The 12,615-nt window shown below is 37.4% G+C and overlaps 1 protein-coding gene across 1 annotated transcript in view; it reads right to left on the minus strand.

The window, feature by feature from the left end:
- The window catches only part of kcnt2b (potassium sodium-activated channel subfamily T member 2b), a 187,749-nt gene that overhangs the window by 57,175 nt on the left and 117,959 nt on the right, over positions 1-12,615 (minus strand). Inside the window, exon 14 of the mRNA XM_087245086.1 lies at positions 11,561-11,669. Coding sequence (XP_087101212.1) covers positions 11,561-11,669 — 109 coding nt within the window. The remainder of the gene's footprint in view (positions 1-11,560; positions 11,670-12,615) is intronic.

Below are 12,615 nucleotides of genomic sequence, written 5' to 3' on the forward strand. Positions count from 1 at the left end.
CAGTACATTGGATTTAGAAATTGGACAATCTAAATTAGCAGTAGTGTTTGAGTGAGAGAGTGAATGGGTGTTTCCCTGCACTGGGGATTCACATGTTAGTGTGCTCTTAGTGATTGGTTGCAGCTAGAAGGGAATCTGCTGCTAAAAACATATGCCAGAATAATTGCCAGTTCCAATAGTTCCAATAAGCAATGTGAGTGTATATGTGAGTATATAGTGGTCTATATATGGCAGACAGCAACCCATTGAAACACTTTATAATAGGGCACCTATATACAGCTGCATCTCAATAATATAGAATGTCATGGAAAAGCTATTTTTATGTCAGTTTTAAACTAATTTAAATACTTCATAAGACCAATAAAAAAGTTAATTGTTGGCTTTTCTGGAAAATATGTTCATTTTACTGTACTCAATACTTGGTAGGGGCTCCTTTTTGCCTTAATTACTGCTTCAATGTGATGTGGCCATCTCCAGATTGGAGGAAAGTTCTTACACCAGGTGGTGGAGTTTAAGTATCTAAGGGTTTTGTTCACAAGTGAGGAAAGGATGGAACGTGAGATCGACAGGCGGATTGGTGCAGCAGCAGCAAAAATGCGGTCGATGTATCAGTCCGCTGTGGAGAAGAAGGAAGAAAGAGTCGACAGGCAAAGCTTTCAATTTACTGGTCAATCTACGTTCCTACTCTCACCTATGGTCATGAGCTTTGGGTCATGAACGAAAGGACAAGATCTCGGATACAAGCGGCCAAAATGAATTTCCTTATCAGGGTGGCAGGGCGCACTCTTATTGATAGGGTGAGGAGCTCTGACACTTGGGAAGAGCTCGGAGTAAAGCTGCTGCTCCTCCACATCGAGAGAAGTCAGCTGAGGTGGCTCAGGCATCTGTTTCGGATGCCACCTGGATGCCTACCTATGAAGTTGTTCCAGGTAGGCTTGCCACGATAGACAGTGTTGATAATGTTACCAGTTTTAAGACGCGACACCGGTGACATCACTTTTCCACCGTGACAACGTCCCCAAAGTGTTTTTCTTTAAGTAGTTGTTTTTTAGTAAATATTTATTGGAATTTAATGGAAACTATCATTCTAAATAATTTACTATATGCACTTTATGCACTATAATTAAAATCTGAACATAGCTAATGCATCATATTTTATTTATCACGTGAGGAAAAGTGAGGAGTCAAATTTACAGAAGGAGAATGGCTGATGATTTAGCGTCAAAACACAGTGCAAAACCAAATGCAAAAAGAGAACCTGAAAACGTTAATAAGGCAATCTGCAAACTGCCTGACAAAGGTGGCAGCATCTGGAGGAAAAACAATTAATGTATAAACACCTTCAACGCACCTATTGACGTTTATCAGGTGGGTCGCGGTAGTTAAAATCAATAGCCATAAATATGCAATGCATACTCTCATTTTAAAAATCACGGGACCATTATCTCACATTGTTTAATAATAAATAATCTTTTTTTTTATTACAACAAGTGATTTAGCAATGCTTCGCCATTAATTAGAAAACTGCAGAGAAACAAAGTAAACATCGCAGCAACCGCAGGGATTAGAGCTGAAGTTCAGCTCTTCTTTTTTGCACTTGATTTTTAAGCGTTTAATGTAAAAAAAATCAATAATGAATAGGCTGACAAGATTGTATCACGTGTATGTGTGTGTACGTGTGTATTTTATCATTGAAGCCGCTCTCTTCAAAACTCGAAAGGTGCTTCGTCTGCCTGACAATATTTAGGCTTTTAATCGAATGAAAAGTTAATTTAGATGAGCCGAAATTTTAAAATTACAGTAAAGTAACTGTGACGTGCCGCCACACATCGAATCTGAGGTCTGATCTCATCTCGCTCTCTCTTGCTGTCATCCAGACACTTGATACAGACGACACACAAGTCAAGTCGCAAAACTGAGGCTGGTACCAGCTGACAGGTAGAATAGCTGAAGCTTTTGCGAAATCTGTCCAAATACAGCACTAAAATTAACAGGCATAAATGTCTTTAAGCCGAAAGTTTATCTGTAGGATATCTGTAAAAATGCAATCAGAGCCAATGATATGTGGAAGTTGTGTCGCCTAATAATTATATTAATTCTAATAAAATGAAAACCAAAATAAAAAATGAATTACATTTTTCGTTTGATAAAAAATATACAGAAACTAAAAAAATCAAAGGGTGGCTAGTTTGTATTAATGTGTTTCAATATTAATAAAAATATGCTGGGCCTATTTAAGCTTAACGCCTATATACGCCACCAATAGGCAAGCCATTGGTTATAATGTATATTTTACAATAAAAACTAAATGTTGCATGCCTCGTTATCATTTAAAATATGCAATTCATAACACACCAGAGCTGTAGTCTATGCAACGTGTAAACTTACAGGGAGGTGTTGGTCAATAGTCATACTGTACACCACGTTATTGATCTCCAATATCTCTGAGGAAGTTTATGTTACCAGATAGCCAATACTAACTTGAAAGATTTTATAAATAAAAGGTATTTTAAAAAGGAACAACACGTAAATAACAAAACAAATAAAACTGGTCCCACTTAATCTTGGCAGTGTATTCTGTGTAGTATAGCGCCCTTTTGCAGCACGTGTTGGCAATTCCTGCAAAACTGAAAGTATTATATGCACGCATTTATAAGTTATTTAAAAGCAGAAAAAAAGAGGGAAAGAGGAAACCCCCACTCCCACAGTGATACTGGTATTACAAGTGTTGTCATTTGCCGATTAACCGGTGGGGAAATTTCCTCATCATCACAACCCTAGTTCCAGACATGTCCCACCGGGAGGTGGCCTCAGGGTAGACCCAGGACACTGGAGGGACTATGTTTCTCGACTGGCCTGGGAACGCCTTAGGATCCCCCTAGAGGCCCTGCAGGAAGTATCTGGGGAGAGGTAAGTCTGGGGTTCTCTCCTGGGACTGCTGCCCCTGCTACCCAGCCCCGGAAACGTGCATGAAAATGAATGGATAAATTAATATTTTAATGCTTCAAATGACCTTCAAAAACTAAAATATCAAAATATTGTGCTTTATTTTTTGTTTAGGCAACATTAATTTCAGTACTTATGTCAGTGTGAGCTGGAAATTGTTGAGACTTTTCTTTCTGTGTGTTGAATTTTTGTAAATAGGGTAAGAAGGTGTGGTTAAGAATATGCTGGTTGTAGCTGTCATCAGCTGACATCAACAGAAGGGCCACCATTCCAAACATAGAAGCAAATTATCAAACTTTGATTGAAGAATACCAAAACAATTTTTTTAGTTGATTAATTTGGATGGATTAATTGCTAACCTAGAGAATAACAATGATAGCTAGCAAAATAAACATTGTAATTTTTGATTTAAGTCACAGACTACAGCTGTACAATATATTGTTTTACCATTGATATCGCAATGTGGTCACAATGTGCTCACATCGCAGCATCTGCAATAATGAGCTGGGATTAAAGTTGATCAGCAATAAAGACCGTACAGTGTTATTTTACATTACATTTGATTATTCAATTACTGTACCTGCATTTTTTACTACTCTTTGGGAAAGCCATAAAGCACTGCTTTTTACACTTATCTTTGCATCTAATTCATCTAATTTATTGTTTATTTTTCTACAACAGTTCTGTCTGGTTTTTGATTCTGGTTGGCTGTGTGTGTGATAGCTGTGTGATATTCTGCAATAACAGCACTCATACAGCCTCTTCACCCTTGTGTATTACTCTGCCCAAATACAGTGACAGCAGATCAATAAACTCACTATATTTTGACAAATAATGCTGCTGTTGTACAACATAATGTACATTTGAGGCTTTTTTTGGTGATAGTTGTTTCGATTGCAACTATTCAGTTTATATACAAGAATAGTGCCTTTTTAAAATATTTATAATTTTGGAGATTCAGCGCATTGGCAGCCATTATGCTAAGCAGAAAAATGACGAGTGACGTTCTCCCACAAGATGTCGACAGAGACCACATAAATTCTTAGGTGTGAAAAAATGAATGAAGGAAGAAAGTAGTCCCTTGTACAAATGTGCCTTTGAGACTCCGTGTTTGATTTTTTTGTTTATATACATGATTATGTCATTGAACTTTTGTATAAACACCATATCACACTCGTAGCAGTGCGATATGCCTGTATATCGTCACTGGTGGGACACTAAGGCACTTAGCTTGCGGCCTCAAGCTAATGCACGCCAATATACAGCCATATCGCACCGCTACTCATGTAGTATTGCTCATATATCTTGTCCTATTATGCTTGCAATTTATTTGATTCGCTCCACTACAAAAGGCTATTCAACTAATCTGTTGAAATTGTATTTATATCGTAGTATATATCACAGAAATATAAAACCTCACAATGTTCGATTTTTCCAATATCATGTCACGGACTGACAAGTCACGCTCTTCAAGTTTCAGATAAAGAAATTAGCAAACACCAGACTCCTTTCTCATTCATCTCCAGTGAGTGACCAGCAGCTCTTGTTAGACTGACAGATTGTGTGATAGTGTGTAATCTGCACTTGATCTCTGGGTAAAGCTCAGCTGCTGAAGCACTGACTCATGGAGTTCCTTCATCCTCTTGCTTCTCAATGAACCCTAAAACCAACGGCGTCAACACACACACACACACACACACACACACACACACACACACACACACACACACATCGCATCATGATCTCAGAATCACAGGCTGATGTGACTGCATCCCAAACCAAAGTCTTCACATGTCAGCTTTCACTTCTCGGCATCTTTGATTTGCTGCTCACCGGAGCGACAGAAGCTGCTGTGATCTGCCTCTCTAATCATTGCCTCACCTCACATCCAACTGCAGCGTGAAATCCTCCACATCATTTCCTGGTAAACACTCAAAAATAACCCTCACATATACACACACACCATTGCAGTCCCATAAACATAGGGTATGCAATACATCATGCTTTGAAGTGATGGGAATGTTTTATGCATTTTATAGAAATGCAAAAACGACCCATACTGTCTAAACTAGAAAGTACTCTCAAAAGCATTTTTACAGCGAACTACTAAGCAATTTAATAATAATAATAATAATAATAATTAATAATAATAATAATAATAATAATAATAATCATCATCATCATCATCATCATAATAATAATAACATTTTATAGTAATAGTTCACCCAACAATTTTAATTTTGTCATGTACTGACCCATCTTTTATATGTAAAATATATTTTGAAAAAAGTTGAAAACCTGTAACTAATGACTTCCAAAGTGTTTGTTTTTCCTATTATGGAGGTCAATGGCTTTTGTCTTGTTTCAAAATATCTTCTTTTGTGTTTTAAGAGCCCCTATTATAGGTTTTTGAAAATGACCTTCTATGCAGTGTGTAACTGAAGTGAAATATTCAGCCAAAGCTTAAATTTGAAAGTGCACCATGTTTAAAACTATTGATTCATCTATAAAAAAGAGTCGACTTATAGTGGTTTCAATGAAATGCCACCTTAATGAGTCTTTAGCTGTGTCAGAGTGATGTCGAAACAGAACTCAAGCCCTGCCCATTTGTTGCGCTCACAGGCCTGGGAAAATTAAAAACCCCGTCCCCACCCACAAACACTGTTGAAAGAAAAATTGGAAGATAAACACTGTAGCAGATCCTGGTTAAATCAAGTCACAAAGACACTGTGCTCTGAGTTGTGAGCGAAAGTTAGTGTTATTTTTCCTACTCAAACATGTGAAAAGTCAGTGGTTGAAGTTTATTTTTGCAAAAAAAAAAAAAAAAAACTAACATTAAAGCCCCAGCCTTGTGCTGTGTTCCCATCATTTTTCTGATGAGTGCTTCAGCAATATATGGTATAGTGTTAAACTGCATTGCTTTAATGCACATCTGCATTGGGCTCACACAAATACTCTGCACTCTGACTACTTCAATGCTTCAACAATTCAACAATCTCTCTTTGTCTTGGGCTAAACACAGTCTTCCAATTACAACAAGTTGGGTCATTGGACCAATCAGTGCAGATTAGCATCATGCTAAGAGGGGTTTGGGAACAAATGAATTGCTGAACGAGGAGTCGGGATAAATATGTAAAAATAAATGCATATTAAAAGACAATGGAAGTGTTTTTTGACCTTGCATGCATATCAGACTTTTGTTGGAGACCCCTTAAAACCAAAATATGACCTTTTTAAATGCAAAATAGGGGCTCTTTAACAAAATACTGCAACTAATTAGGGTTTGAAACTATTTTAAGGTGACTATATAGTGTGTTTATATTTTAGGTGAACTATCCATTTAAATCAAAAGCATTTATTTGAGAGGCAAAATCACCCTTTTTATGACCTCTTGTGCTTTTAAATTTTTTTCAACTTCTTTAGTGTGTATTGTTGTTGTTTTGAGCATCAAAAAAGGTCTGTGAAGTAAAAAAGCACAGTCACACCAAAGAGACTGATTTCTCTATATCAGCGAGCACTGTCTTTGAACTCCCTTAAACACCTTGATTGTTGTCCCGAGTTTATTCCAGGAACAAAAAGCTTCAAAGTATTCAAAAATTTAAATAATTACAAGTAGACAGAGGCTGACTGAGAGCATTGCCTTCATGTTCAGTAAGCTGGTTTACATTCACAGTAATTCCAGTATTTGTTTTAGCCAAGAAATTATTCAGGCGCAATCATTCAGATATTTAGGAGTGCACAATCTCTTACATGGCACACAGTTGGGTCTGTAGAATTCCACCATAGGGTTTATTTTATAATGCATTTTAATGGAGTTGATAAGAAAAAAATATCTTTTACCAGTCTGTATTAGAGAGTGGCATCAGGTTTGGTGTATCCACATGGTATATTAATCTTTCTGTAACATTGGAATTTGGAACTTTATTATTATTATTATTATTATTATTATTATTATTATTATTACTACTACTACTAGATAATAATAGTTAAGCTTACTTATATCAATGGTATTTAAAGCTAACTCATGTAAGTGTTATTTTTAATTAAGCTAACTCGGACTAGTGATGTTTTTGGTTAATGGTATTTTTAGTCAGTAAGTTAACCTGGACCCCTGGCATATTTTAGTAAGTATGTTAAGTCATATCAGTGGCACTTACCTAAGGAAACTTTTTTCTCAGTTGTATTTTTATTTAGTAATTTAGAATCCACACGGGGGTCAGTGGATTAAAAGCTGCTCCCGCTGCTTTTCTGAATGGAAAGCAGATTTAAAGCCAGAGGATGCAGAGCAACAGAAGCAGGTGAAGGGTGAAGAGAATGAATTTTCTTCACTTTTCAGGAACAATCAAAAGCTCAGGGACTGATTGAGGCAGCTGAAGTGAAGGCAGATGCTCCAGTTTCTGTGACAGAAGCAGAAGTGTGAAGCAGAGCCTGACAGAACTGGAGCTTTGAGAGCTGAACTCGCTCCTCTGCCCAACAAGAGAGGCTTGATTGGCTGGGCTGTTAAACATAAGAGCGACTCACGCTGCCAAAAAAAAAACAAAAAAACAGCCAGCATCACTGTTCTTATGGTTTTGAATTTAAAATTATTTCTATTTTATTTTTTTGGTTTCAGTTTATTTTTAGGCAATTCTAATAGTATTTATTCTGTAACTTTTATGACTATATTCAGTTGGTTTCAGAGTGCATAATTATGTATTATATTTGTAATTGTATTTATAATTGTAGTTTTTTGTATTATTTTTACTGATGCAAAAACAACTCATTTGATGGTAATTAGAAATGACAATTTTTTATTTGTTTACATACACAGAAAGATGTATTATTTATGTTTTGATGTTTTGTTATTTTTAGGAACTGTTTTGGTTTATTATTTTTGCTCATTTTAAAGATTCACACATATTTATTTAGATTTGTTCAATTGTTTAGATTTACCATTGCACATATTTGATTTATTTGGTGCATGATTATACATGTCGCTTTTTATCATCCTTCTTTATCTCATTTCATAAGAGTAGAAATATTTATTTTGTTTATTTCTTTTTAATTATTTTTATAGCTTTTTGTTTACTGATGCATACTGTAAGCATTTCCTTTGTATTTCAATAGCCATACATTATCCAAGGCTCATTCTGAAAACATACCCCTATATAAATTTCTGGAAAAGTGCCAAATACGTCCCAGGAGCTAAATTTGTTTACACTTTTTCACGAATGAATGCCATTCGCACCTGCTGTTCTTGCACAAATGCACCAGAGGCTGCTGTCGACTGACTGACTGATCGACTATCCCACCCTCCTTCTTCCCTAAACCCAACCAATAGTGTTTTCAAAACCACTGATTGACCCACCAACCCACTTCCCTAAGCCCAATTGACAGTTTTAAAAAGCAATCCAGAAAAAGAAAAGCCCTCGCCTGATTTTTACCACGTTTTCAGATTTTACCACATTCTCACCCTGTTATATACTTGTTTATTTTTTTTTTTTGGTTATTTATTTATTTATTAGTTAATTCGTTTGTTCATTTAATTTAATTAAATTTCATTTTAATTCACTTTTCCATTGCCGGGTCACAGGGCCAGCAGTCTTAGAAGAGAACCCCAGACTTCCCTCTCCCAAGACATTTCATCCAGCTTCTCCGGAGCTTCCTGAGGCGTTCCCAGGCCAGCCTAGAGACATAGTCCCTCCATCGTGTCCTGGGTCCTCCCCGAGGCCTCCTACCGGTGGGACATGCCTGGAACAATTCCTAGGTAGACGTCCAGGAGGCATCAGAAACAGATGGCCAAGCCACCTTAGCTGATGTCTCTTGATGTGGAGGAACACCTACTCTACTCCAAGCTCCTCCCGGGTGACAGAGGTTCTCACCCTATCTATAAGAGTGCACCCTGCCACCCTGTGAAGGAAACTCATTGCGGCTGCTTGTATCTGAGGCCCTATTTACACTAGTGTGTTTTAGTTTTAAAACAGCTTTTTAGAATGAAAACGATCCGCTGAACTGAGAGACTGAACTGTGTGTGTAGGCTACTTAAAATTGAGGAAAAAGCCCCAATCAGAGAGACGAATGTCGGCAGCCCTGCCTTCGTTTTCAGATGTCTCTGTTTCCCCCCATCCACACTGAGACGGAGTAGCAGTGTTTTAGAATGAAAACGGCCTCTCCAGCGTTTCCAAAGTGCTCCATTTTCAGGGTTCGAAAACTCTGGAGTAGTGTGGACAGGTGGCGTAACCGTAGCAAAACTTGTGCGTTTTAAAACTAAAATGCATTAGTGTAAACTGGGTCTGAGATCTTGTCCTTTCCATGACCATAGGTGAGATTAGGAACTCAAATTGACCAGTAAATCAAGAGCTTTGTCTTTCAGTTCAGCTCATTCTTTACCAGAATGGACCGATTTATCGACCGCATTACTGCTGCTGCTGCACCGATCCGCCTGTCAATCTCACGTTCCATTTTTCCCTCACCTGTGAACAAAACCCCAAGATACTTGAATATCTCCACCTGAGGTAAGAACTTTCCTCCAAACTAGAGATGGCAAATCACCTTTTTCCTGTAGAACACCATGGCTTGGACTTGGAGGTGCTGATTCTCATCCCAGCCTAGTCACACTCTGTGGCAAATTGCCCCAGTTCATGCTAAAGGTCAATGATTGATGAAGCCAATGTTCATTCGTTCACTTGTTTATTTTACATATTAATTTGTACTTGGTTGTATTGTATGGTTGGGATAATAGGGGTGGTAGACAATGGCCCCTTTCACACACTGATACTGGTAAATATCTGGAAAATTTCTGGAATGACTTCACCTGTAAATTTAAAAAAGCGCTGTTTACACAGGTGAGGAATTTACAGATTTTTTCCAGAAAAGACCATTCACACATCCATTCCAAAATACAGATAAATTGTGACATCATTAACAAGAAATGAGTTTTAAATGGCTGCGCTTGTATTTGTAAACAATTGACTACATTGCAAACTCTGTGGATGGATCAGTATTGTAAACAACTTCAATGAAATCATATAGAGAAATAATTTCGCATGTCGAGATGCACATGAAATGTGTGTGTGTGTGTGTGCTGGCGCTCACGGGCACACGTGACACGTCAAGCAACTGAAAGCGGAGCTTGAAGGTAAACAAACAACGGCTTATCATAAGCATCTCATTGATAATTATTTACACAGTTGGCATTAAGATGAACATAGAAACGTTATTTGACTAACTTCTAGCAGCCAAATGTGTCTGGGAAAATATTCAAAGGCTTTTATTCTCATAAAGCGAGCGGACGTCATGCATCTGACTGTTTTGATTGGCTAAAGTAGATGTCTCACGTCAGCACGTTCTAGATGTGTACATGCTCTTTCCGGCAATCTTCTTTCTGCGTTCACACAGCGCAGCATTCCGGCAAATTACCGGCAATGTTACAACTTCTCTTTCCCGAAAATAGCCAGAACGAATTTACCGGTATTTTCCAGAAAGGTCTGTATATGTGAAAAGGGCTAAAAAGCATTGGCAGTGTTATTACCAACAAAGGCTCATTCTGAAAATGTACTGATATACTTTTCTAGAGATGGCAAATTATGTAGCCAGAGCTACGATTGGCTGAATTTCATCTTTAAAACGAACAATACGAATAGGTACAATGCCATTCCTTTTCATGCTTACCAGCTGACCGCTTATCTCTGTATGGTTGTCTTTTCCAGTGTTACCAGTTTGTCCGGTAGCTCAACATGTACGTTGGCAGACTTGAGACACAGATCGGAGTTGACCACAACAACAGGGTTCGAGTCCGGTGAAGAACTATTTCAGAAACCAGGTAAGATGAAAACAAAATCTAAAAAATAAAATAAACAAATAAATAACAGGGTGAGACTGTGGTAAAATCTGAAATTGTGGTAAAAAACAGGGGGCTTCTCTTTTTCTGGATTGCTTTTTACAACACTGCAGTTTAGGGAAGGGTGGGTCAATCAGTGCTTTTGAAAACACTATTGGTTGGGATCAGGGAAGTGGGAGTTCAGGGGTCTCGGTCAGTTGGTCAGTCACTAAGTCAGTCAGTCAAAAGCGACTTCTGGTGGATTTACTGGTGAATTTGCGCGAGAACAGCAGGCATGAATGGCACTCATAAGAGAAATTTGAGATCTGAAAAAGCATACACAGCGGTCTGTACAGCGGTCTATACAGTGGTGGATACGCAAAAACAACAACTGCAAAAAAAACATACCTCCTGATATATAAACTTTGTTATGTGAATTTCTTTATCGTGAAGTAATGCACACGATTGTTCCATTATTGAACTATGAAATGTAATGCAAACTTATTATGTAAAGCTTGTAATCATACAGTTATTTGTAGGTCAAAATATTTCCACTTTCTATCCATCTAATAGCTTTAATTAATGATAATACTACTGGCCTTCACACACATATGCAGTCCATCACAGCAAAGCAGAATATAAAGACTCGGAAAGCAAAAAGCAATTTTGAATTTTCCTCAGATGATGTGATGAAAGACACAGAGCTTCAGAAGGAGATTGGTTGATCTCCTACTTTTCCACACACACTCACATACATACCGAATGCTTCAAATTTCACACCTGCATCCTTCAGAGAAACACATTTCGCACACTGACCTGCGAACTTGATGTGAAACTTATTCTCAGGTTTGAGGATCTGCACATAAAGTGGGCAGTTTGGAGCAAAGTCTTTCACGGCCCAGGCCCTAAGAATGGTCTGATGGTCCTGCAAAAAAATAAAATAAAATAAAATAAACGCATACAGAGGTGTACCATTAGTGCTCTTATGTACCAGCCATTAGCGCTTTCAGACACATTAACATACAAAGTAACTATTGTAGGTGAATCTCATTATAACATAAGCAGTTCACATTTCATCATAAATTTTAAAGAAACTAAAGTATATTGCGCATAAAGGAAAAAAAAAAAAAGTCTATTTTATACCCCAAGGACAATTAAGCACATTTTATACCACATTAATGCATTCAAGGTTATTTTAGTAAACGAAAACTAAGACTAATTATTTTAGTTAAAATAGATCAATCATTTTTTGTTAATTGAATTAAATGTAAAATTGCACGATAGATATGTAGCGAGTGGGGGGCCAAGAGCCGTGAGTGTGCAAGGCCGGTGGCATGAATGCTCACTACTCACACTTGGACCAGTCACCTGGCTCAAGTCTTTCGGTGGAGCTCTGAATGATAAAAGGAGGAGAGACCTCATTTAAAGATGGTAGACGACCAGGGGTGCGTTTTCCAAACATTGACGTAACTTGGCGCTGAAATATCATAGTAAAATGCATCGTTTGGGAATAGAACTATGTAGTGACGAGTGTTTCCCAAAACGTGCAGTTTCTCTGTTGCAGATCCATCGCTTGAACCACGTTAGTTATACCATAAAACACCCATAATGATGCTCTAAATTGGGTGGAGTAACTACTTCTTTAGAGAAATTTTTTTTTTGTGCAAATTATGTTGTTTTACACGCACATTTATTTAAAATAAAATCCAATTTTAGTTTTGGTAACTCGCATATACTTGGCACTCGATTTCCATATTAACTGAAATATATGTAAATGGCACATATGTCCTATGTTTGCTTTAATAATTTTACTGAGAAGTTGAACATTATAAATTCTATTCTATAATGTATCACTTACAAAAGCTAACAAG

The sequence above is a fragment of the Danio rerio genome, chromosome 3 (assembly GCF_052040795.2).
Source record: "Danio rerio strain M-AB ecotype USA chromosome 3, GRCz13ab, whole genome shotgun sequence".
Taxonomy (NCBI): domain Eukaryota; kingdom Metazoa; phylum Chordata; class Actinopteri; order Cypriniformes; family Danionidae; genus Danio; species Danio rerio.